The following is a 26,476-nucleotide window of genomic DNA, read 5'->3' as shown; positions in this document are numbered from 1 at the left end:
CTGATTTTCACTTGGGGATACTGCATAAAATACCTGTTACTCCTCTTTCTTTATTCAGAGTCCCTCCCCTGAGGGATGAGTGGTCCTGACTAATAATTTAGAACACAACACAGCATAATTTGACAGTGCATTATTCATTGAAGGGAAATAATCTGTGTAATCCGTGGAGCCAAGGTCGGAAGCCAGGCACTACATAAACATATCTTGTCATTCTTCTCTGTAAGGAGACAATGTTCTCTCTCTTTGGTAGCTAATATTGTTACACTAGCCCATCCCAAGAGAAGTCTTTGTAAAACCCTGACTTGCCCTGTATGCAATGAGTCAGGGGCAGAATGAGCAATAGAATGCAGGTGGTCTGATGTTTTAACCAGTAAACTATACTGTTTCCATAGTGTTTGCCAAGTCAGTTCTTTCTTTCTTTCTCATCCATCGATCCATCATACCATTCTCATCCCTGTGGCTTTGGAGCGCCTATATGACTCATTCTCAGAATCAGAATTGTGTATTTTTGGATAATCCTTGTCTAAAACACTTATGGATCCGCCCTACCACAGCCAGCTGGAATGAAGGGGACGGGGAAGGAAGGGGAAGGGGAAGGAAGCGAATGCCTTTTCTAATGCCAAAGGCAACACATTTGTAAAGACTTATGCCTACCTTAGAATTGTCAGACCAGTAAATTGGTGTTTTAAGTGGCCTGTGCTAAATGTTGAAATATTGTTTTCAGTGATGAATGCCTCTCAGTGCCATTTTGGTTATTAGAGATGGAAGGGCAGATTTGGAAACTCTCCCATTTTGGTGGTGGAAATATTTATGAGCAAAATTTTGCACCTCATTATTTGCAGGTACAATTGATGTTTTGATATTTACATACCTGATTTGCAGGTGCAGTCAAGATCATTGACATCTATACATAGGTGGGAGTAAAAACAGAAGCTGGATAAAGGCTGGGCTGAAAACCAGACCATTATTCTCTCGAATGCTGAGAGTCAAACTTTAGGGTGGAATGGGGAGTTGGTCTGGTCTCAACGTGGGTAAATGCCATTTTCAACACCTGCCAACCACGACCCAGTGACCAATGGAAGGAAACTGGGCTAGTCCAGAGATTTTCATGTGGCTCTCCCGGTGTTTACTCTCATGGAATCCCATTTTAACCCTGTGATCAGAACTGCAGATGAAGTAGCATTCCGAGTACTAACTGCCCTTGAGTAGCCCAAACAATGGTACAAACACTGGAGATAGGAGGGACTGTGTTTGTGCCTCATAGGATCATCTGCTATCAGACATGTTGCCAATAGGTAGGTACTTAAATCCAACCCTAAAGCTGCATAGACCTCATGTGGGCTCTGTGAATTTTGCCCCAGTAGGGAGGTCTATAATGTAAATGAGGAAATAGACAGGCCTTCCTCAACTGTAACCTGGCTATGAATCTTGAACCTGGCCATTTAACAATTGAAAGTTGGCTTAACCTGGAGTGAAGGAACCTGATCTTGTGAGCTGTTTGGCACCTTATAGCATCATGCTCTCATTAGCTCAGCAGATAAAGAATTCAAAACCCTTATTTGCTGATGTGCAGACATCCCCATCAGCTCATTGCTAACACGCTTAGCAGAGACTCAAAGGCATTTAGGCACCTTACTTCCATGGGAGTTAGGCACCAAATACCTTAGAAGATCTGGGCCTTTGGCACCTCTTGCGAGATGCTGAGAATGTGGGCATGGGTACCCTAACCAGCATCTCCGGAAACTGGTCTCAGTGCATCAAACATATATTTTCAATCTAACTGCAAACTGCACTGATTAAGAGTGTTGTCTTGTGCCCTAGATTGAGCTGTTTAGCTGCAAGTTGTGCACTTGGTAATTTCACAGCTCATGATTTCCTTTATGTTCAGGGATAATTGTTGCAATTTTCCAATCAGTAGGTAACAAAGAGGGCTATATAGCCTTTAAAAAGTAATACGTACACTATTTAAGAGAGAGAGCCAGCACCATTCTGGAATGCTATGATAGGCATAGTCTCAGGTCCTATTCCTTTTTTCAGCTTTAAATCACTAAATAACTTATTTATTATTTATGATCCACACAGGTTCATGACTAACAAGTTAAAAGGGACTGAGGAGAGAATCTTTTTAGCCTTGTGGGTTCATTTTGCACCTGCAAAACTCGTGATACTTTTTTTGAGAATGTAACTGACCTGCAGGTGTGAACCTGAGCGGTTGCACATTTAGTGACCCATCTGAGGGCACATCGCAGGCAGTGAGAAGTGACATGCTGTGCTGATTTACTCCCTGTATTAACTGTTGTAGTGTCAGAATTATTCCAGTAGGAGAGAAAGTATCAGATACTTTGGCAGTCTTGAGTTGATTTCACTGCTGAGCTCCATTAGTTCCACCCATTTGGCATGAAAGTCCCTTCTCCTACATAAAGACTAAGGCCTTGTCCACAGTAGTGGTGTAATTTTGTCTAAGTTAGGCTAGTTAAGTTACGTAACTTAAGTCAACGTAACATCGACTTAACACGGTGTCTACACCACGCTATGTCAACGGGAGATGCTCTCCCATCAACATAGCTTCCGCCTCTCGTTGAGGTGGATTAATTTAAATTGACGGGAGAGCACTCCTCCATTGACTTATCATGTCTTCACCAGACCCACTAAATCGATGCCTGCTACATTGACAGCAGTGGTGCCCATTTAGCCCATAGTGAAGACACGCCCCAACTAACTGGACGCTGTGGGAGAAGTATGGGAAGGTGAGGGAAGTGGAGTCCACCCCTTTATACAGCCAGCAAGGCAGTTACTCCTATTTATGGGCTGGAATACTGGCCTCAGTCCCTTCTTGCCATGTGCATATGGTGTTTGGGGCCAAGGGAGTTGCATAAACACAGATCCCGAGGTCCATCCCCACTCTGTGTAACCGCCCTCCACGATCGGCTGTGTGGAGCTTGGACGGAGAGCTTTCCTATGGCTGCATGGGTGTGTAGGCACTTCCGAGAGGCTACTTGGCCGGCAGCTCCCAGGCACAGCCCCAATGGGAGGGGGGAGGAGAGGGGAGGAGGACTGTAGCAGTTTGGAGGGCCTTGCACTGGGTGAATTTCATGGGGGATGTGCACTATTCCAGAGCGGACCAATCTAACAGGAGGATGTTTCCTCTGTGCTTAGATTGGAAGTGAAAATGAGAGCGGTGGGTTGGAGCCTAGTCTCCATTTGTGTATCTCACAAATCGTCAGAGCTGGTGAATTCTAGGACCGACTCCGCGATTCCCTGAAGTTCTTTGCACTCGACCTCTTTCGCTCACTTATGATCTCACCATCTTGGTTTGTCTGCCTCTCCAGTTTTGTCTGATGCTTCACAATGCAGAGATGTAGTTGCCATTGACAATTCCACTGTTTTCCAATGGATAGTGCTAAGGTGCAGTTACGGTTTTCGGTTTATTTTTTAAGCTCATAAATAGGTTGTCACATTTTGGGCTACTTTTGAGACACTCAAAGATGTTTTCAGGGCCAAGATTTGCTTCTACACTGTAACAACTACATTAGTTAAGCAGAAATAAAATCTCCCAACAATTCCATAAACACATCATTCCCCAAGATACAAGCCAGAGCAACCTCTGGGAATGGGACAGGATGATTTCCTGGGAAAGGTCAGGGACAGGGCTAGCTGATTTCATTAGCTGCTGATATTCTGTTCCGCTCCTGGTCACATACACCACCATTGGTCCATTTCTCAGTGTGCAGTGGCAAGCAACAAACTCGCAGAGACACAAGGATTGGGAGTGACAGGATGAAGGCATAAAAATGCCCCGGGTCACTTTTATTTGGATAATCAATGTGTATGTTCAAAAACGCTTACAGTAAGAAGAAACATTTGAGGTTTGTTATGTGACAAACCGGAAGATTGGGCCATATTTTGACACTCATTTTCCAATGAGATTCCTTGACTTTGCGTGCAATAGTTGTGAGCATACCTGTCTTTGCGCACACGGACTCAGTAACAGAGAACTCCCTGTTCACACCTCTATCAGATTTCTGAGCACAGTGAAGGCATTTTCCAAGTTCAAACGGATTCAATTCTTGCAGGTATAAGTAATGAGACCATTTGAAAATCTAAAGCGATATGGGGCCAGATCCTTAGCTGGTGTAAATAGGCATAGCTTCACTGACTTCATTGAAAGCTACAATAATTTGCACCAGCTGGTTCTTGGTGGGAGGAATAGGAGGGGGAGAGAAAATACATGATGGTATGTGGTGGTATAAAATGTGCATTGACATGAGCTTTGGATGTATGTTTTAGCCATGAGTGGTGAAGTCACATCCCACTAGAGTGTGTCTATCTCATTGATCTGTCTATCACTGTGGTATCTGAATGTGGCCACAGCATCTGAGTTACCACACATGGTCCTTGATGTTCCAAATTAGAACCAAAACTTCTTCAAAACATCTAAAAATGTTTAAATTAGTATTTCTTTAGATTAGGGCCTGTGATTTCAGGATCTGAAATCTTATAACTTATCAGGGGTAGAGATGATGACAGAACAAGGAGTAATGGTCTCAAGTTGCAGTGGGGGAGGTTTAGGTTGGATATTAGGAAAAACTTTTTCACTAGGAGGGTGGTGAAGCACTAGGGAGGTAGTGGAATCTCCTTCCTTAGAGGTTTTTAAGGTCAGTCTTGACAAAGCCCTGGCTGGGATGATTTAGTTGGGGATTGGTCCTGCTTTGAGCAGGGGGTTGGACTAGATGACCTCCTGAGGTCCCTTCCAACCCTGATATTCTATGATTCTATGATGACAGCTAAATACCACTGAAAAGGTGGGATTCAGTGCTCTCCAGTACGATGTCATAAATGTTTCCAGCCTTGAAAGCAAAGTTTAAATCTGTCATTGGTCTGCTAGCCTTGGAATTCACACCAGTATAATTTTTACTTGATCCTAATTTGGGGGGAAGCAAATGTTTTTGTATTATCTTTCCTCTCTCTCTCTCTCTCTCTCTCTCTCTTTTTCTCTCTCTAAATGGCAGCTGTTTGGAAGATGCTCAGAAAGTTGCAGTGGAAATGGGTTAGTGCAGGTAAGGAGTAAATGATGCACAATAAATGCACTTTATTCCATGCTTGCATGAAATGAGGCAAATGATATCATGGACCACATGTGTGATATGTATACCTTAAATAAAAAGCTCTCGATCCTCTGTGTCTACTGTACAGCCACATACGCAGAGAGGTCCCAATTTTCCCTGACTTGCATTAAACGCAAACCCAGAAGGCCAAATTCTAATTATAGCCCATGATGGCTTAAATCTGGAATAACTCCTTTTGAGTAATTTGCAAAAACAAGCACAAATGAGATCTGGCTCCTATCATTCAATGGGGGAGTGTAATCTGGGCAGGATTTGGCTTAGGGACCAGGGTACATCCACACAAGCCCCTTACAGAGCTCATCTAGCAGGGTTAGGGAGAAAGTGAATTGAGAGGAAGATACTGCCCAGGATTGGGAACAGGGAGGAAGAATCCATTTGGAGGAAGCTAGGAAAGGAACATTTAGTTGTCCAGAGGACAGCATCTGTAGGAGACTGATCAATTTTTGGGATGCAGGCAGGAATTCCTGAAGTTTTGGTTAGCGTGGTCCCCATGTAGGGACATGTTACCAGAAGGGAGGTGCCTCCCATTTCTGGACACAATTTGTGCCACTATTGAACTGCCGGGGTGAGTACGAGCACATGTGCCTCCACCTACTGCACCTGACTGTGGACACAAAGAGAGTAATCAGAGGTGCGAGCACTCAGATTTGAACCCCGGCTTGAAACTTGGATTTCTGAAAGCTTGGCCCATAACATCCACTTCAGAGACATGTCACCATTTCCCTGGGGAGGGAAGCAACAAAGACGGCTGGAGGTAACAATAACAAAGGAGCTGCAATCCAGCTAGGGTCACCAGATATCCCGATAAAATTGGGACTGTCCGATATTTGACCCTTTGTCCCACGTCCCGATCAATGTACGATTGGGACGCCATTTGTCCCAATATTCAGATAAGGAGGCGAGCAGGAGGGAGGCGCTGACCCAGGGGTGCTCCGGAGCTGGAGCACCCACAGGGAAAAATTTCAGCCAAGCTCCCCCCTCCTCGCCTCCTTATTCCCTCCTCCCCCTTCCCGCCGCCTAACAGCTGTTTGGCGGCACTTAGCACTTTCCGGGAGGAACGGGTATGCAGTACTCTCAGGGGAGGAGGTGGAGAAGAGACAGGGCAGGGGCGGGGACTTGGGGGAAGCGGGTGGAATGGGGACGGGGCGAGGGTAGTTCAGGGGCGGGGGGGGGGGGTGGGCAAGCACCTACTCGGCAGAGGGGAAGTCGGCACCATAGGGGTGAGTGGTGGGCGGGGGTGTGACGAAGCAAGCAGCGGGCGGGCGAGCAAGCAAGCAGGCCGGGAAGCGAGCGGTGGGTGGGGGACTGAGGAGGGATGCAGCAAGCCAGCAGCAGGCTGGGGGATGAGGAAGGGCACAGGGGGAAGGGGAGTAGGGAGGGGGTGGGACCTGGGGCAGAGCCTGGGAGGAGCGGGGGTGGACTGTGGGTGGGGCTAATGGTACCCCAATGTGTCCTGATATTTTAGTGTGGTGATCTGGTCACCCTAACCCAGACCATACTTAAATACACAGTGTCAATGGCAAAACTCCCATGGACTTCAATGGGGCCAGGATTTTACCTCAGAGTAACCAGCATCTCCAAACACCAGGAGAGAAAAATCTCATTGGGCCCTTTCCCCATCCGCTTGGTGACAGGAGAAGCAGTTTCCCTCTGAGCTGCCTGTTAGCAAACTGGCTCCGATCATCCCCTCTGTTCTGTTTCCCTCTTAGACGTTCCTCTTAATTTTGGTCTGTTCATTATTTCAGGGTGTTTCTTATGGTCCTAAATCAGAGGCTCCAGGCTCAGAAGAAAGCCATTGCCCACCACTGTTTCATGTAATTAAAAATAATAAATAAACTCCTGCCCTACTTTAACAGCCGCCAAGTAATAAAACTCAAATCCCCAAAGCAGCATCATTCTGTCGTCCTCTCTCCCAACAATTACAGAGCAGTGGGATGCCCGCCAGGGAAACATCAATAAAATGCAGCTACAGGAAGAAACAGAAGCCAGTTTACACTGGGTTAAATTCCTGCTAGGGCAGAGAAGCAGCAGAAGTCCCACATATTGCATTTAGTTCATCATAACCAGAGAGTTATGCTTTCTTACTTATTTTTCCATTTCTCCTTTTCTTTGTTCTTCTCTTTTCCTCCATCTCCTTGTTCCATCCTCTCCCTGTATCTGTATCTCCTTTCTTTCCATTTTCTCTCCAGCACTTGCATTTTCCCTTTCATGTACCTCTTGTTTTCCCTTCCTCACCCCCCACTTTTTTTTATCATGAGAAAAAACATTATTCTCTCCTAGTATCAGAAGGGTAGCCGTGTTAGTCTGGATCTGTAAAAAGCGACAAAGAGTCCTGTGGCACCTTATAGACTAACAGAAGTATTGGAGCATAAGTTTTCGTGGGTGAATACCCACTTCGTCAAAGAAATAATGATGGGGAGATGAAGTGGGTATTCACCCACGAAAGCTTATGCTCCAATACTTCTGTTAGTCTATAAGGTGCCACAGGACTCTTTGTCACTTTTTATTCTCTCCTAGTTTCCCTGTCTAAAAAAAATCCCACCACCACCACGTCTCCTTCCCTTTTTATCTGCAGGTGTTACCAACACTAAGTGGTCAAAAATCATGAGTCAAACCCCATAAAATCATGACTGGCATAAAAATCATGAGATTTTATAAAAACCCAACACATTTTGGGGTTCCTTTTATTAGCCTTCTGGTTTTTAAGTCTTCCCTTGGGTCACATTTTAAAGTTTTTTCTTTGCAACCAGAAACCTACTGTATTTTCGAATGAAAGCTGAGTTTCTCTCCTATTCACATGATTCCAGGGGCTGGGGTTTAAGAAAACAATCAATAGTAATGAGATTCATGATAGAATCTGAAGAGCTGGCAACGCTGTCTCATTCCAATTCACCCTGCACTCCTTCACGTGCCCCAGGCCCTGCCCCATGTCCCATGGCTCCTCCCATTGTCCTGTTCTCTAGCCTTCTTGTCTTTCCATTGCTCCATGCTCACTCCTCGTTTGCTCTCCTTGCATTTTTCCTTCCTTCCCCTGGCTCCTCCGTTCTGCCCTCTCATTACCCGTTCTCTCCTGCTTCCCCATGTGTCAGGGTGCCCGGCACTGTTTCCTCAGCCCTCTCACTCTCTTCTCTTTCCCCACTGTATCTCCTTCCCTCCCTCTCCCCATCATTATTTCTTTCACCCTCTCCCCAAGGTCTTCCCTACCAAATCTCCCTTGGTACTCCCCACCCTTGTCCCCCTATACTTGCTTCCCCACCCTTCAAAGTCCCCCTGCCCCACAGTCTCCCACTCTGAAGTCCTCCCTGTCCCTCCATTTCCCCCTCATCTCCCCTCTCCAAAATCCCCCCAACAAAACCCCCTCCACTGTTTAAGGCCTTCCTGTCCACCCCCCACCCCTGACTCTCATTCTTCCTCCTCCTCATCTGGAGAGAAGAAGAGGTGGAGGACATGTGGCCGGGCGACTGGCTGGCAGTGGGTTCTCATCCACTCTTAGCTGCCAGGGGATGGGGGTTGGGCAGGGGGACAGAGTGGCCTCTAGAGGCAGGGTGCTGCACTGCAGCTGCCTCCTTCCTGCCTGCACCTGTTTGGCTTGACAGAGCTGAGCCTGGGATATTCAGAGTGGCTGAAGGGAGCCTGACACCCAAATGCCATTAAAGTGAGTGAAAGCCGGGCTGCTCCTAACTCCCTTGGACCATTCTGTCTATGTTTTTTAAAACTGGCCCACCCACCTGGAGAAGCGCTCCCTCCTCCTGCCGCCGTGGCTTTCAGCCGCTGCTGGCATAGTCCATGTGCAAACTGCTGCTCTAGCAGGGAAAGGCTTTGTACCCCACTCGGGCCATCCAGTGCTCTCTGACCTGATGACTCTGGGAGAGGAACACCTCGGTGGACTGTCTAGAGAGCGGAAATGTCCCCCCCCACCCCAAAGTCTCCATGCCATTATCAGGAATGATTGCCATGTCCCCCCCGCCCGCCCTTTTTAATACAGGCCCCACAGCACTTGATGCATCTCTGGCTGCTGGCAGGCACTGTCACAAAGACTGCACCAGGTGCCTGATCTGGGCAAAGATGAAAGACCTAGGATAACCACTCGGCAGAACAATGGCTTGTTTCCCTTTCATCTCCAGATGGGGCTTTTCAAGGTGTGGAAGCAGGGCTGAAAAGCAGCCGCTAAAAAGAACAGGGAGATTTGCTTAAAGCAATTATGCGACTTGAAAGTAAGTTGCCGGGGGAGGCCGTGGAGGGAAGGTTCATTAACATGAGAGCTGGGTATCAAAAGCGAGCGAAGCTTTATGGATCCAGCAGTGCGGGATGGAAACCTTTGAATTTGCCAGCTGTTTTCTTTTGACTTGCGCTGTGTCAAAGCTGAATAGATCATTTATTCCCTCCCTCTGGGGGCCCGGTGAAGACTCCCATAAAGCCGTTGCTTCCCCCTTGTATCATCTGGCCAAACCTGGGCTATGCCAGCAAGCATCCTCGGCCCACCAACCTTTGTGTTCGCTGTAGCCTACCGTGGAGGTTGGGCTGCTTCGGGTACAAGCCTGGGGTTCAGAGTAGCCCAGCTCCATGGTGGACTGCAGCAGGAAGAACTGAATGGGTAGTGGGCAGCATTAGGGCCTGGCCCTGAGATTTATGATACAGGCTGAGAGGGGAAGCTCTCAGTCCAGTCAGAGGAGTGTGACATATCAGCCCTGGTTGGGATCCCCTGCTGAAAAGCCAGCCCCCCTGCTGTCTCACTCTAGGGAGGTGACATCCTGAAGACCTACCTATACAAGGCGGAGGTTGCTCTCTTCAGCCCTTTGGGTCTGTTGGGTTTAGGTTCTCCAGCCATGTTGATATCTGCAATGAATCAAACCCCTGAATTAATGTCAGCATATAAAACTCATCTCACGCAGCGCTGGCTCTCTGAGTACATGCAGCCGTCTGGTTGACACAGATGCAATCCCCACATCATATGGTTCAATTACCTGCCCATACAGACTCCTAGCAGGGAGCTGTGTATTGTGCTAATCAAACAGTTTTGCTAAGCTTCTGTGGCCTCTCCTAGCACTTTGAGACTCCTGCTGGGCTTTGTCCACATGTCCAAAGCAGCCGCTCTCTCCACAAGCCTCTTTCCCCTTACCTAAGGCAGCTGGCAAACAATCAGCTTCTAATCAGAGAACCCACTGCACACATGCTAATCCAGGCACCTAAAGCCTCTTGCAGCTCATGCCTTTCTGGGATTGGCTTCCAAGGAGAATTCAGTGCTCTCTTTACGAAACACTGCGAATGTGTAAGCCCCTCGCCACTGCTGGTTGATAGATGCAATTTATTTCTCTTCCTCCAAGTATAAAATTAATACTAAATATAGGACACAAAGGAAAGATCTGAAGTCCCCTTTGAGGTCTCCTCTGATTGGTCTGTTCTAAAAGCTGCACAGGGTGCAGAAGCATGTCTGCAGTCACCCCAATTGATCTCAGAAGCAGGTTTCATTCCAGCGACGGTGAGAATGAAATTTTCTGATTGGCCGAGGAAATCTCTGTCCTGAACCTCCACGCTGAATGAACGCATTGGACGTGAGAATAGAGAGATATGGCCAATTTCATGATGCCTGCGCAAAGCCTGAGCAAACTAACTCTGGGCATGGACACAAAACTGCACAGAAACAATCCATCAGAGAGGTGACATATTGCACTGTCCTACTTTCCCAGCTTGGGAGTGAGCAATTCTCTTCTGCCTGGCAGAGCTTCCCAAGACCCCCACAATTCTTTATGATTTGTACCCACCAGAACCAGTGTGCTGCCAGTCAGTCTCCTCCTTTGAATCCAAGGAATGCAGCCAGAAAGCAGGGTGATAGGTGCTTGATCAATGTGCTCATGCTTGGAGGGGGGAGGGGACGGGGGGAGGGAGCACATACAGCATGTGTAGCATGCTGTATGTGGGAGGGATAGCTCAGTGGTTTGAGCATTGGCCTGCTAAACCCAGGGTTGTGAGTTCAATCCTTGCAGGGGCCACTTAGGGATCAGGGGCAAAATCAGTAGTTGGTCCTGCTTGTGAAGGCAGGGGGCTGGACTCGATGACCTTTCAAGGTCCCTTCCAGTTCTAGGAGATGGGATATCTCCATTAATTTATTTATTTATTCCCAGGAGAGTGGTGCTAAGTTTGCTGGGTTTGATTCACACTGGGGCTCTACTATTATTATTATTATTGCTTATCTTTATTACCATCGCTGCCGGGAAACCCCGTCCAGGGCCAGCACCCCATTGTGCTAGGCGCTGTACAAACACAGGTCTGTACCCCAAAGATTTTACAATTTGTGTACAAGACAAGATGGTGGAAGTGAAATTGGCTAAGAGGAGCCTACCCTGAACAATTCCTCCTCTAATTCTCCTTGCCACTTACACATTCAATTCTTGTGGACATTTCTTGAGTCATCCCTTCGTCATCCTTAGGACACACTGCGAACAAAACTGCTGCGCTTTTAAGTTCTCTGTGGGTATGTCTACACTGCAAAAAAACCCCTGTGCCCATGAGTGACAGAGCCCAGGTCAACTGACTCGGGCTCGCGGTGCTTGTACTATGAGGCTAAAAATAGTAGTGTGGACATTTCTACTTGGGCTGGAGCCTGGGCTCTGAGACTCCCCCCTTGCCGGATTTCAGAGCCTGGGTGGGACCCTCTACACTGCTATTTTTAGCTCGGTAGTGCAAGCCCCAGTCAGTTGACCCAGGCTCTGAGACTTGCTGCTGGGTTTTGTTTTGTTTCGCAGTGTAGACGTGCCCTGTGTGGCTTATGGTACAGTGAAGTTCTCCCAGGGGCTCACAAGGGTACAGCTGAGCCTGGAGACCTCGTCTGTGAATGATGAATAGCCGCCACATTTTGTGCAGCTTCACACATGCCATTTATGCAAATGATTGAATGGGCTAATTTGGGTATTTGCAGACAATTTACCTATATTCAGAAACTTCATCTTATGGTCAACACACCCTGCCCCAAGCAATGACGGGAACAGGATGGGGAGCTGCATAAAACTTGGCAGCTGTGGTACAGCAGGTGGAAGGATGTGTGGCTGGGTGGCTTGGGGGGAGGTGCTGAACAGTGCCTGGAGGCAGCCTGGGAGTAGCTGGGCAGGTGGGGGAGGCTGTGGGGGTGGCTGAATACTGGGACACCTGCAGCGAGGCCGTGACTAGGTATTTTTGCGCCCGAGGCAAGAATATAAAATTGCGCCCTCCCCCAGGGCCGGTTCTTCGGCGGCAATTCAGCGGCGGGTCCCTCAGTCCCTCTCGGAGGGAAGGGCCTGCCGCCGAATTGCCGCCGAAGAATGAATGAAGGGGCGGTGGTAGAGCCTGTGATTTTGGGGGGTCAACTCATGATTTTTGACTGCTTGGGCTGGTAATGTTGCTTCCAAGATGGTCTTTGGTTCCAGTCCAGTTCCAATCCAGAGAGGGACTCACAAGTTAAGAGAGGAGGGAGGTGCTGGATATCAGCAGTGGCCACTAGGGATCAGCATGTGTCCTGAAAACGCTGGGAGTTCAGGTTTGCAGAGCAGGATCAGGGGTGACAGGTTTGTAGAAATTTTGGTGGTGCCCAGAACCCGCCCCCACCCAAACTCCGCCCCCCCACCTGCCCAAGGCTCTGGGAGGGAGTTTGGGTGAGGGAGGAGGTCTGGGGTGCAGGCCCTGGGATTGGGGTGCAGGCTCTGGAAGGGAGTTTGGGGATGGGAGGGGTGCAGAGGGATGCGGTGCAGGGGTGAGGGCTGTGGCTGCAGATGAAGGGTTTGGAGTGTGGGAGGGGCTCAGGGCAAGAGTTGGGGTGAGAGCTCTGTCTGGGGCTGGGAATGGGAGGTTTGGGGTGTGGGAGGGGCTCAGGGCTGGGGCAGAGGGTCAGGGTGCGGGGGGATGAGGACTCTGGCTGGGACTGGGGATAAGGTGTTTGGGGTGCTGGAGGGGCTCAGGGCTTGGGCAGAGGGTTGAGGGTGTGGTGGGTGGGTGAAAGCTCTGGCTGGGGGTGTGGGCTCTGGAGTGGGGCAGAGCTGGGGATGAGTTTGGGGTGCAGGCAGGCTGCTCCGGGACAGGGGCCAGAGAGGAGGATCCCCCCCATCCTTTCTCTGCCGGCAGCAGCAAGTTCTGGGGCAGGAGCTCCCCTTTCCTGCCCCCCCAGCAGCACACTCACCCCCACCACTGTCACTGCAGGGTGCTCTTAGGGCCCCTCTCAGGTCCAGGAATCTCCCTCGCCTCCCCCGTGGTGGGTGCCGGGGGGGCACTGCATGCGCCTCCTCCCCTGCTGTTGCCCCTGACTGTAGCCTCACTGGGGGTGAGGGATGGGGCTGCCTCCTTGCCCATCATGGGGCAGGAGCAGTGACTGTGGGCGGGGTGGCCCCCTGTGCTGCTGGAGGGTCCCATTGAAAAATGAAAGGGTCTGAGGGGGAAAGGCAGGCTGAGTCAGTCTGCCCTGGCAGTGAGATGGGGGCCGCTAGGACCCTGCGGCAGCAGTTGCTGCAGGGAGGCAGCATGGAGCTGCTCTGCTCCGGGAATGGGGGTGGGAAGCAAGTCCGGGCCGGGAGACACTCGAGAGGGATGCGCGGGGGGGCGGCAGGTGGGGCCAGGGGGAGATAACCCCGGTTATAAATATCTCTGTGCCTGCCAGCGGCTTTTTTTTTTCTCCACCACTTTTTGCGCCCCTCAGCTTTGTGCGCCTGAGGCAAGTGCCTCACTCGCCTTGCCCTTGTTACGGCACTGGGTGGGGTAGCGGTGGGTGCTGGGCGATAGCTCAGGGCTGGGTGGGCAAGTCTGAGGAGGACGCTGGGAGATGGCTGGGAGGTAGTAGAATGAATGAACACTGGGCATCTCTAGTGCACCGTGGGTAGCTGCAGATGCTGGGTAAGTTGGAGCTGCGTGCAGGGCCGGCTCCAGCATTTCTGCCGCCCCAAGCAAAAAAAAAAAAAAAGCCGCGATCGTGATCGGCGGCGGCAATTGGGGGGAAAAAAAAAGCCACGATCGGCGGCGACAGTTCAGCGATAGGTCCTTCGCTTCTAGAGGGAGTGAGGGACCTGCCGCCCCCAAATTCCCACAGGTGCCGCCCCTCTCCCTTGGCCGCCCCAATCACCTGCTTGTTAAGCTGTTGCCTGGAGCCGGCCCTGGCTGGGTATCAGGCTGGCTGTGGGTGCTGGGTTGGAGAGCTTGGGAGGTAGCTGAGTGGGTGGTTGCTGGGGCATTGCGAGTGGGAGTGGGGTGCTTCGAAGTACTGGGGTACCTGGAAGTACTGGGCGTGTGGGTGATGGAGTAGATGGGAATGGCAGAGTAGCTGGAGCTGAAGAGGTAGCCATAGGGGTGAAAATATGCTGGCTGCCTTCTCAGGAGTGAGTATTGTGGTGCCTGGGGCATGTTTGCTGGTGCTTTGTGATGGGGGAACTGATGCAGCTTGTCAGCAGGGTGAGGTTGCTTAGGGCCAGTATTGGATCCCTTACTTTGTACTGCTGTCTCCTCTCACCCCCTTTTTCCTGGTAGTGATCCAGCAGGGTAAGGAACGGAGAGGAGAAGCAGACAGCTCATATGACTGCAAGGAGCCTTCCCCCAGCAAAGCTGGAAGCATGAGGAGCCACTGATCTGTGGGAACATGATGGACTGGCTGCTACATGCATGAGTGTCACTGGAGCAGCCCGGCTGATGCCAGCGAGGTTTGGCAGGAAACGAAATCTTGAAACATTTGTGTCTTTAGACTAAATTTGTCTATTTCTAATTCAAGTTAAATTTCTATTCTTATTTTTTTCCATTATTTATATAGCGCAAAAAGTGTGCTAGGTACTGTACGGACAAATAAGGATACACGGCCCCGCCCCGAGGATCTTACCACCCAAATAAAGAGCTTCCAGTGACGCGCAAGTAGCTGAATTTCAAGTTAACTTGTACATGTAATCATTTTCAGGAGCTCCAGGCAAGCTGCAGTGCTAATAAACCCAGAAAAAGCAGTGCCTAGGCTATACCCACAAAATATGGCTGCACAAGAACATATGAGGTCACGGACAGAGAACCAATTGCAAAATGGGGTTGTCCATACATGTATGCCCTAAATCTGCACTCTTGAGAACTTGGAGGGTGGGCATTCTGGCTGGTGGGCTCTCACTGGCCAACAGGCTTTCGATGGCATGTGTCCAAACCCTTTGTTTGGTGGCCTTCAGGGTGCTCATATCCGGATGGGCCAGACACTCAATTCCTATTGAATCTAAGGCCTGTAATACTTCACAGCATTGGGTTTAGAGTACAGTGCCAGGCTCATCTACTCAATGAAGCATTTGTCTGACCTTGGGCTAAGGTTATGGAGGTTTGTTTTGTCTTGTGGGGTGGGGTGGCTGATACGAGGGTTGGTTGGTATTGCAGCACCAGTGAGCCTACGGCAGGTTGATGTTTCGTCCATGTCAATGGACACATAGTACATTATGAAATAAATTAAAATGAATGGGCCTGAATTTTCCACTGCCTTGCACTGTCACTTATCTCTGTGCAAAAGTGGGTGGGAAACACTACTGAATCAGAGTGGAAGCATTTTATACCCACTGAAACATGATCTATTGGAGAGGGGCTTGAAAGGTGCCAGGGGGATGAGCAGAATACTGTAGCAGCTCAGACAAGAACGGCAGACAGCGAAGCACTGACATTACATGCAGAATATCAGGGCTTTTCAACAGCATTTAATACAACTTCTTTGGTGCTAATTCCCGTTCTTGTCTGAACAATGGCAGCAGGAAAGACCCTGCTCTCCGGGAAGGGCTGTTTCATTCATAGAGTGCCTGCAGTGTTTCCTGCAAAGCCTAAGGATGGAGGCGCCAATCTGATCAAATATAAAAACAGATCTGAACCTTCACCTCCCACTCAAACTTGGAGCCTTTTTCGAGGCTTGAAATTGTTTTAATCGGTGCTTCTGGTCTCAGCCAGAAGTAAAAATCCCAAAGCGAACTGGACCAGATCCTGAACTGATGTAATCAGCATAGCTCTGCTGAAGCTCTGCCAGTTTACCCCAGCTGAGCATCTGGCTCAGTGACAGTGGCTGTTGTTAAATTAACAGTGTTGCCAACTCTCATGCTTTTATCAGGAGTCTGGTAATAGTGCTTTTTCTTAGCACATGTCATGTGATTAGGTGAGATTCTCAGCTTTCACTGGGAAAAAAAAAGAAATGTGTAGCCCTCGTGCTGCAGAGAAAAGCTTGAAACGTGATCTGAGTGCACCTTAAAAATTAAAAAAAAAAAAAAAAAAGGGGGAAATAAACAGAGCCCCCAAGTTTTCGTTGTTGTTTCTGTTTTGCAATCTCATGATTTGTAAGCCAATCTCGTGATTCTGGGGCTTGACTTGGGGTTTCTGAACACTTGGGGTTGGCAGTACTGGAAACCTGCCAAGAATGATTGCTCTTGCTTTGACTTCCAGGCCCATTTCTATGTCATATCGGCCTGAGTGTAAGTTTAGAGAAACCAAAGCTCTGATTTCTTTGAGGTGCCGTTTCACTTTCATAGGTGAATCGAGACGGTCCTGAAACTCAACCTACCCCAAATTTGCTCCCCACCACTAAAAAATAAAATATTACAAACCCTTTGAAGAGGCAGCACTCAGACAATTCCCAGTCACTGCTCATCCCCCTGAACATGGCTCAGTGTGATGTGACATGAGAAGATCAGGGGTGGGAGGGGCCGCTCATAGAAAAAGAGGACAAGGGGCAGGGAAGGGGACAGTGGCTGGACGTGGCAATCAAGGCAAGCTAAGGGGTGCTGGTGGTGGGCACAGATCACCTGTCCTCTGCTGTCCCGCACCCTGTTGTCAGTTTCTCTCTGTCTATGGAGGTCTAGGAATGGGCATGGATGGCACAAGGAGGTGGCTGAATTTCACTGGCAATTAGCCCTTCCCAGCTGTGTCTGTGGGGACGGCTGTGCCAGATGAGGTGTTCACCCCTGGCGAAAAAGCAGGTAGTGATGGCATTGCTGCTCTCTGCCAGAGGCAGGAGGCTATATCCTCTGGCTGGGGTTCTACGGAGGTCTGCCAGTGGAAAGTGAAAGCCGGGAGAGGCTCCTAATTAACATCTGCCAGGTGCCTTCCCTGTCTACCCCCGTTCACCTGTTGGGGAGAGGCTTTGGGGGCTATTTGAGCAGCTGCGACCTCCCCTTTTTGGAAGGCCTTTCCATGCACAGGTGCCAGGCAGGGACTCTGGTCCACTGTCCCATGGGACTACACTTCCTTTTCCACATGGCCTGCTGTGTGTGAATTTGCAGGATTCCCACGGTCCCCCGATAAGGAAGGGGAGTGAGCTGGACTCTGTTCTGGCTCTCACATCACCCACAGAACTGTCAGCTGAGTTCTGATTGCAGAAAGCTTGTTAGTGGGGATGAGGTAAGAGGGAGACAGTTTTCAATTTCTAGGTGGAGCTTGCAGTGCTGCCAGCTATAACAATCATCCTTTGAGTTGCAGGCTGATCTGATCTGTGGGGAAGTCACTGAGTGAGAAGAGTAACTAGAGAACCCCGGAATGTCCCAATTTGTGAGTCTCTCCTCTGCTCTGAACTCCCTGCGGGAAGCATGGCTGGGCAACTTTTGCCTATTCTATGTAACGGTTGCTTCCGATACATGCATGACCTCCCTCTCGCAACAAGATCTTGTCCATGCAACTGTGAGTTCTGGTGACCATCGGGGTGACATCTGGAATGGGAGTAAGTGACACTGCAGCTGCATTTCACCTCTGACCTTCAATTCTGCTTGTGCTTTGAAGGGAAGACACATGAAAACCAGTTTCCATTGCAGGCCAAAATCTGCCTGCTTGAACAAACTCAAGATGGACTTTCACTGGGTAAATAACAACACAACCTCTTTAAAACATATCCAGCATTCAAGTTCTTATTTCAGATTGTCATACTCAAATCAGAGCAAGGTGGGGATGGCTTTCAAATTTCTTATACTAGGTGTCTGGCACTGCTGGTGCCCTCAGCACAACCCCTGCTTGCTGGAGGCTCAGAAATGCCAATTTTTGATTAAAAATGCTGTCTGCAGCTCCAATTCTCAGTTTGTACCTGGTGACAAGAGCTCCTCAGCATGTGGCATTTCAGAGCAATGTGCAAAATAAGGATGCAGCTGGGGACAGTTTGTCTCAAGCAACTGGTAATAGGCTAGAGTAAAGCTTGTCAGTGTGGGGGAGACAGAACTTTCTCTGGGGATGGTCCAAGACTGCGGAATGAACTCTCTCTAGAATTAGGGACCATCACAAACTTCACCACTTTCCTTTCCAAGGCCAGGTGCATTTCTTTGACCTTGCCTTCTGTCACATAAACACAGAGCAACAGGTATATTTATTTTTTTAAAAAGCAACTACCAGAACAAAACACTCCCCTGAACACGCTTCTCCCTCTGGGGAGAGGATGAGAGCACAAACAACCTGTGACAGATGTGTAGCCACTTTGCTTGATGAACGGCTGGAAGGCGCTCAGAGGCTATGGTGACAAGCTTGTATAGGGACTTATATAGAACAGAATAGAAGAATAAAGACTTTCACATCTGTCTGTTGCTGTCAGAAGCACTACCCTAGACCAGCTGCTGGCATTTCAATCAGTTGGCCAGAGCAGGTCAGCATGACTTGGTGATTAAAACACAAGTGGCTGCTAGGGCCTTTACTACACTAGGGCTCCCATGGCTGCTATGGCACCACCCGTAAAGCTACAACAGGCAGGTCTCCAGTGGAAGTTTTTAAAGAAAAAATTGACACCTGCAAGAGGAAACATGGTCCAACGGGCAGGGCCTGGGACTCAGGAGAGCGAGTTTCTATTCCTGGCTCTGTCGCTTCTCAAATGGCAAGAGAGGATAGCCAAGGCCAGATTAATGAGCCAGGAGGCAGCTTTGGAAGAGTCTTGGTGTAAATCTGAAATGCCACCAGCAAATGATCGAAGTGGGACTGATTTACAATGTGGTCCATAGCTTGCGATTGCTCTCCAGTCACATTATGCATTGTCTTTCCTCTTCCGGAGGTGTAGGAGATGACAGCACTTGCCATATTATGTTCTGAAATGGTTCAGTACGGGCCATTGCTTCTGGCGTAGGTTGAAACCTGGAAGTTATTTTGAGGGGTCAGCAATTAGGTGTTTGTTTGGGATATTAGCATTATCCCAGAATCCTTTCCAGTGCGCTTTGGGATTGAAGAGGACTCCTTAAGAGCTTTAGCCTCATCCCAAGAGGGCTTGGGGGATTTCAGATGTGTCTTTGGAAAGTTCTGGAGGTGCTCATGAATTGGTAAATCCAGGTCAGCCATGGTTCCATTGTACTCACAGGCTGTGTGTGGGTGTATCTCCAGATTTTGGGTGGAGGTATATGTGCCAGAATGGGCAACCATTGGATGGGTGTTCATTTAAATGTTCCAGGTGTAATACTCATTGCAGCATTGAGCTGCTTGTCCAGAAAATTGGTATGTGAGCTCAGACTGGTGTGCAATATTTAGCGGGCAGGTATACCAGTCAAAAGTTGCTATTTGAAGTGTGTGTGCATTGGCACCCCATGTTGTGCTTGCGAGTTTTTGGACAAGGGTAGTCCTTGCTTTTACTTTTTCACATCTTTTCCAGATGAGCTTTAGAAGTCAGACTTGTATCCAAGGTTACACTCAAGTACTTCAGACTGGGTTCATTTCAGGCTGTTGACTGAGAAAGGAGACACGAAGTGGTTCCTTGACGGCTTTGTTGTTTTGGTGAAAGGCTACTAGCAAGGTTTCAGAGGCACTGGGATGGAGTTTCCAGTACTGAGGTTGGTGGAGAGGATGTTGCTGATGGTGGTAATGTCTTTACCTTGTGGCACAACAGCAACGCCATTGGCACAGATGAATTTATGCCAAGTTTTATCAGGTAAGTCGCTAATGTAGATGTTGAATAGTGAAGGAGCAAGCACAGATTCTTGAAGTAGACTATCACAGGGGGTGCATGCTTTGCTGATATACCCATTGAACAGGAAACGGTATCTATGGTTGCTCAACATAGTGGCCAGCAGTCATATAGTGCTATGGCATTTGATAGCCTTTGATGCCTTGAGCGATAGCCCACATCTCCATAACATGTCGTACGCAGTGGAGAAATCTATCAGCACTGTTCCAGTTTTTAGATTCCACCTGAAGCCAGCCTCAGTGTGACCAGTAATGGCGAGAACCTAGTCGCAGAAACTTCGTCCCAGTCTGAAACCAGCCTATTGCTTTGGCAGGATAGCCTGAAACATAGGGGTGAGAAGGCCAGTGAAACCCTATCCATTAACGGGTGAGTTGTGGAGAGAGTGATATTGGGCAACAGCTGGTTTCCCATGTTTGTGATGTCAGTGACTATTGCCTCACATCAGTATTTTGAGATCTTTTCTGTCAAATATATGGCAGCGAATACATCTGCCAACTATCCTCTTCTCTTTGCTCCCAAATTCTTGAGGAATTGGGATATATCATCCTTGCCAGAAGCTTTCCATTTTTAGTGGCGATGTGGGCCTTGATTATTTCTTCTCTAGTGTCTGGGGCTGAGAGTGAAGTGCCGGGGCTTTGTCAGACATTCGGAAGTGCTCTCTCTGAACCTTCTGTCTAGTCAGTTTGTCAGTTTTGGTCGCTGAATTCCAGGGAAGGTGTGAGGTGACAGCATTAGCCGTCATTTTCAATTGATGGTATTTTGCTGGGTCAGCAACTCCAAGCACATGGAGGAGTGCCCAGGCTTTGCAACTGCAATGAGTGAAGTCAAGACCCTCCACTGTCTCATTCCATCTTCTCAGACGCACAGAGTTCAACGGTTCTATTAGTGCTTTTGCTGCGTCCGGATCACTGCTCTTCTCAACTTTTTAAAGAGTGCCTCTGTCTCTGGCTGCCAGCAAGGAGCACAGACCTTGCCATAGCCATGAGGAATGTGTTTCACAGCAGCTTTGATAAGAAGGTGAACAAGGTCGTAGTATTCTAGGAAAAACTTGATACGCTGCATCCTGTCTTAACTGCTGTGGTACATGCAACCAGGGCTTTGGAGCTGTGCTCCAGCTCCAGGCAAAAACCTGCAGCTCCACTGCTCCGGAGATGCTCCGCGCTCCAGCTCTGGGCTCCGCTCCAAAGCCTTGCATGCAACCCAGTTTGCTTTGCAGAAATTCTAGCACCATTTCAGCATTGATTCAATCAGCAGAACTCCACAGCTGACCTGCATAACGGTGGAGTGGTGTTGGCCGCAAGGAAAGTTTCCAAGCACTGTTTGTAAAGCTTGCAGGAGGACATCAATATTGTCCTTCATCAGAAAACAGAGGTCTGGGTTGTGTTTAGTGTTTCATGTGGCTGAGTGAAAATTCCCTACTTGTTTAGGGTTGTAAAGAAGGTAGACATCTACAAATGAGGCCCAGTTTGTGAGTTGCTCACCGGCTGTATCATTTCTGCTATAGTCTCATTGCAAGTGGTGGCTATTAAAGTCACCAGGGTAGCAGCTGGGTGGAGAAAAGATGGTGATGTGGGCTCCTGCCATTCAAGATTTGGAGGTTTGTAGATGTTTGTTATGGTCAGTCAGCTCTCTGGCTCTTATTGCAGCAATAGAGTTTCCCATGGTCTTGGATTCCTCCGGGACTGCAACATCTTTAAGACTATGGCCGATGGATGTGGCAAGGCTGTACTTCGCGTTGTTCATAGTGGCAATGAGTTCATAGCCACACGTTTAGTATCTTGCAGCTTGCTCAGACTCTGCAGCATGAGTTTCTTGTAGAGCAGCAACAGCAACGTTATTCACCTAAGAACTCATCAAAGATAGTCACCCTTAGTATGCGACAGTCCGTCCACATTGTGCTGATCTATACATAGAGCTGATCCGGCAGTTCCTCAAGGCAACTCCAGACAAGGACTCTTAACAAATGTCACAGGACAAGACAACAGCCTTCATGTTGCATGTTATTGGCTAACATAATGCATTTTGCTGACCTCCTGGTATGACTGTCTCTGCCACTGATCTCCTGTATTACCTTGGGTGAGTCACTTTACTTATCTGTGTCTGTGTTTCCCATCCCACCCTTTCTCAGTTCAGTTTCCAAGCAGTTCAGGACAGCTCACTCGATGTATGTAGAGTGCCTAGCACAACAGATCCCTGATCTTAGTTTAGGCCTCTAGGTGTGACCAGAATATAAATAATAATAACAAGGCCTTTTGCGGCTATGACTTTTAAACTCTATTGCCCACCCACTGTGATAAATAAAGTAAAATAAATACAGATATATACTAAATGACACACACACGGATTGAGAACATCTATTTTTCTCCAGGCAAACTCCCTGACAGATGTAGAATGAATTGCATATGCTATGCAGAAGTTATTAACATCAGCTACAGTAGAAAAATGTATTAAAGGAAGACATGTGATTGTTCATAAGTCTGTGCTTTCAGGCCTCCCCTCTAACAGCTTCTGCAGCTGCAGCTCATAACATGAGTTTGTGCCTTGACTACAAGGAGTAGAAAGGACATGAGGACTCCTTACCCAGTGTCTGCCCAGCAAGTATTCGTCCGTTCTCCCCCAGGACAGCGGCCCGTGCATGCCTCTCGTTCGAGTACTGTACGAACGCATAGCCCTTGTGAACGGAGCAGCCCACCACTCTGCCGTACTTGGAGAAAATGGTCTCCACATCTGATTTCTTAACGACGGCTGTGTTGAGATTTCCAATGAAGACTCTGGAGTTGATGGACTTGGGGTCGTTCTTGTTTGTGATGTTACTTGTCTGCACCTTCAATGACATCTTGAACACCTGGGTAAACAAGTCAGGAGGGTCAGGAAGGGTGTGACATGCTAGAGGGAACAGCATGAATGTAATAAAAATGGGGGTCAGAGAGAGAAGGAATTTGGGATTACAATCCTTCATCACACTGCAAACCAATAAACAACCCCATCACTTCATGCAGCAGTTTGTGGGGACTGCAGGTGCCCCCAGACCCATGGCTGGAATAACAGCTGCAGAAGGAAGAGGCTACGCTGCAGTTCTGCACCCCAGAATTGCATTTGAGGGGTTTGCATGTGACAACCTCACCACCTGGTCCCACCCATGTAAACTTTGATTACTCCAGCTCCCCTTGGGTGGAGTAGATTGTCCCTGTGCCATTTCTTTCACACAGTTCTGGTCCTTCTCATTCAGACAGACCTAAAAAAGTCAATGGAAACTTCAGCCTTTTGTCTGCAGTGCATATTTTGCCGAGCTGCTGTAAAACTACGCTATTCAGCAGGATGCTTTTGTCTGCCACTGAGACTGTACCTGAACATGCATAGTAGTACTGTAAGCTATTTTCAATATGCAATGCGGTGCCTGCCTTGAAACACCATTGGACATGTAACATTCACATTTCCCACTATCTCTCCTGACTCATACATTATTCACTCCCCCGGATCAATCTGAACAGCTTTGTACTTTGCATTAGAAAGCCAAACAGAGCAGGCAGCCAGACTTTAACTTTCATTTTCTTTTCTACAACACAAAGTCAACATAACCAGTGCCAGCGCAGCTCTGAGCTGGTGTCACTAAAACTAATACCAGGGTTTGGCTCATTTTTCCGCCAGTGCCCTACAGCCTCCGCCTTCCCTGCTCCAGGCTAGTGCAGAGATGTGGTGAAGCCAATCCCACGTCTTCTGTTGGCTGTGTGTCTGCAAGTGTTTACAGAAGCCTGAAGTAGACTCTGAGTGCATCCGCGAAAGCGCTGAACGCCCGCAGCTCTCACTGGAGTTGACCGAGTTCTGGTTACTCAACGCTTCTCAGGATCAGAAATCAGTCACCTAGGCCTGTGCCAGGAATATTTCAATTTGCTCCCGAGCGAGATTGCTTTGTGTGTAAGATCCTGCAAGCCTCATTTCCTAGACTAAAGGTTTGATACTAGTTATCAGAGCTACAAGCTATAATCTGGGCATTTTAGATAAAACGTATCCGTCATCTGATTCACTCTCTTTCATCTATAAAGACAGTACAGGGATATCAGGAGGTTCCTCTGGCTTCTGGTAACCACGGGAACTGGGTCTGTGATGTTGTGAATACCCCCACCCCCCGTGCGATGTTTGTGTGTGTCCTGATTTAGTTTTTCTGCACTTTACTTTGCATGTTTGATAGTTTATAAATTATTTAAAATAAAAAAATAACAATAATTAAAAATACTGAAAGATCTCATTGCAGGATTCTGTTCCCCTGCACTCTGAGTCTGATTTCAAGTTACTTAAAGAAAAAGTCACTGCAGCTTTTCCACAACTAGCTCAAAATGAAACTCCAAGGGTCTGTTTCTGAGTGCTCTCAAATGGATGCTCTGGGGAGAAGGTGGTTGCAGGGGCAGCTCCAGGCACCAGCGCACCAAGCGCGTGTCTGGGGCAGCAAGCCGCGGGGGGTGGCCTGCCGGTCGCTGTGGGGGCAGCAGTCAGGGATCCTTCGGCGGTATGCCTGTGGGAGGTCCGCTGGTCCTGCGGCTTTGGCGGCAATTCAGCGGTGGGTACGCCAAAGGCGCGGGACTGGCGGACCTCCCGCAGGCATGCCGCTGAAAGCTGCCTGACTGCTGTGCTTGGGGCAGCAAAATACATAGAGTTGCCCCGGGGTGGCTGTGTCCTTCCCCTCTCATGCACCTATGGAGGGGCCACTTATTTAGGTCCCTACACATGGATTTTTGCAGGCAAACGTTAAGCTCTCCATTCTCCTTTGGCATAAATCCTTTCTGTCATGTGATCCCTGCCCTGAGGCCTCACGTGCTGAACAGAGTGAAGTTAAGTGCTCCACTCTGAGATCCTGTAGCTGGAATAATACACAGGCATTCCATACCACAGCTGAGCTGGAATCGCTCAGCAGTTCAAATTATGAGATGTGACCACATATTCACTGTGTGCTGAAATCCCCTTGGATTCTCCTAATTGACTCAGCTACCAGAGGTACCTGTAATGCCTGGGTGAGTCCTGCCAATCACACAGAATATCCAATCCAGGTTTTGCACAGTATTTAAATGTCTCTGAAGGCACAACTAGGACTAGATTGTGTCATCTAGGCACAGACCTGAACTGAGGGTGGGAAACCTGCTCTCCATGGCATTCCCAGCCAGCTCTGTGGCTGATGTGAAGGGGAGGGAACAGGGTAGTGGACCCTCCTCCTTCCCCATCCCATTTGCAGGGATGTGAGTCTGCACGCCCCCAAGCAGAGGGACTCTGCTTGTTACAAGCCCCTGTGTGATGTGTGCAACAGACAGGAGCCGCCTCTCTCCACAAGGGTCAGTCTTAACGTGACCCAGAGGAGTCAGACACCTCTTGGAGCACAATGTATTAAATGTCCACCAGTGATTTCAGTTGCTTCTCATAGCACAGGGGCGAGTCTTTTTCCCTTTCTGAATCCTGTGAATGTAAAACTATCTGAGTCCCGATTCCTAGCCAGGTGAAATACAAGAGTTGGCTAGTAATCCGGTTGTACATATGTTATTTGGGTAAAGCACACACCCGCATCATACCAGGCATTCTCCACAGTGTGACAGTTCCTTCACTGCTTGCTCACGTTCTTGTAAGGAGCTCAGATACCAAAATGATGATCATGGTATAAAGACAAAAATAGATAGACAGAAAGCATGGTGTATACTGGGATAAATAGACAGACAGCAATGTGTATATGGGGATAGCTAGATAGATAGATTTTTACATTTATCCATAATTTTTGCATCATAAAGAGAACCCCCCCCCCCCAGCAGATATAAGTAGCTGCATGGGAAAAAATACAGGCACTGAACATATTTGCACACTCTTGTAATACATCCCAGTGACTTGGCTGACAGGGCAGTCTGCTTGGAAGCCAAAACTACTGGTTGTAGTCAGGGCCGGCTTTAGGACCTGCGGGGCCCAATTCGAACACCTGGCGGTGGTCTGGGTCTTCGGCAGCACTTCGGCAGCGGGGGGTCCGCTCTGTATCTCCCACGGCATTGAAGGACCCCCCGCCGCCGAAATGCCGCCGAAGACCCCGGAGCGGACCCCACCCCCACCGCCGAAATGCCGCTGGAACGGACCGCCGCCGGGTGAGCCTAAGGCGCAGGGCCCTCTTAGGCGCGGGCGTAGGGCCCGCTTACCTGCGGGGCCCGATTCCAGGGAATCAAGGGAATCAGCCTAAAGCCGGCCCTGGTTGTAGTAAATAATTTGCGAATTCAAAGGGTAGATGGTAGAACAGGGATCGGCAACCTCTGGCACGCGGCCCACCAAGGTAAGCACCCTGGTGGGCCGGGCCAGTTTGTTTACCTGCCGCATCCGCAGGTTCGGCCGATCGCGGCTCCCACCGGCCGTGGTTCGCCGCTCCAGGCCAATGGGACTGGCAGGAAGCGGCGGCCAGCACATCCCTCGGCTCTCGCCGCTTGCCAAAGGTTGCCGATCGCTGTGGTAGAATTTAGACTATAAT

At 48.9% G+C, this 26,476-nt stretch overlaps 1 protein-coding gene across 6 annotated transcripts in view; it reads right to left on the bottom strand.

Moving 5' to 3' along the window:
- The window catches only part of RALY (RALY heterogeneous nuclear ribonucleoprotein), a 262,138-nt gene that overhangs the window by 11,289 nt on the left and 224,373 nt on the right, over nt 1-26,476 (bottom strand). For 4 of the 6 annotated variants that reach the window (XM_065565718.1, XM_065565714.1, XM_065565717.1 and 1 more), the window contains 2 exons: nt 22,573-22,837; nt 9,890-9,962 (listed from right to left, as the gene is read on the bottom strand). In XM_065565718.1, coding sequence (XP_065421790.1) covers nt 9,890-9,962; nt 22,573-22,828 — 329 coding nt within the window. In that variant the 5' untranslated portion in view covers nt 22,829-22,837. Of the gene's footprint in view, nt 1-9,889; nt 9,963-22,572; nt 22,838-25,536; nt 25,918-26,476 lie in introns of those variants that run through there. The other 2 variants (XM_065565715.1, XM_065565719.1) reach the window with 2 other exon arrangements.

The sequence above is a fragment of the Chrysemys picta genome, chromosome 13 (assembly GCF_011386835.1).
Source record: "Chrysemys picta bellii isolate R12L10 chromosome 13, ASM1138683v2, whole genome shotgun sequence".
Lineage (NCBI taxonomy): Eukaryota > Metazoa > Chordata > Testudines > Emydidae > Chrysemys > Chrysemys picta.
The sequence above is the reverse complement of the archived record's forward strand: the minus strand, read 5'-3'. Positions and strand labels throughout refer to the sequence as shown.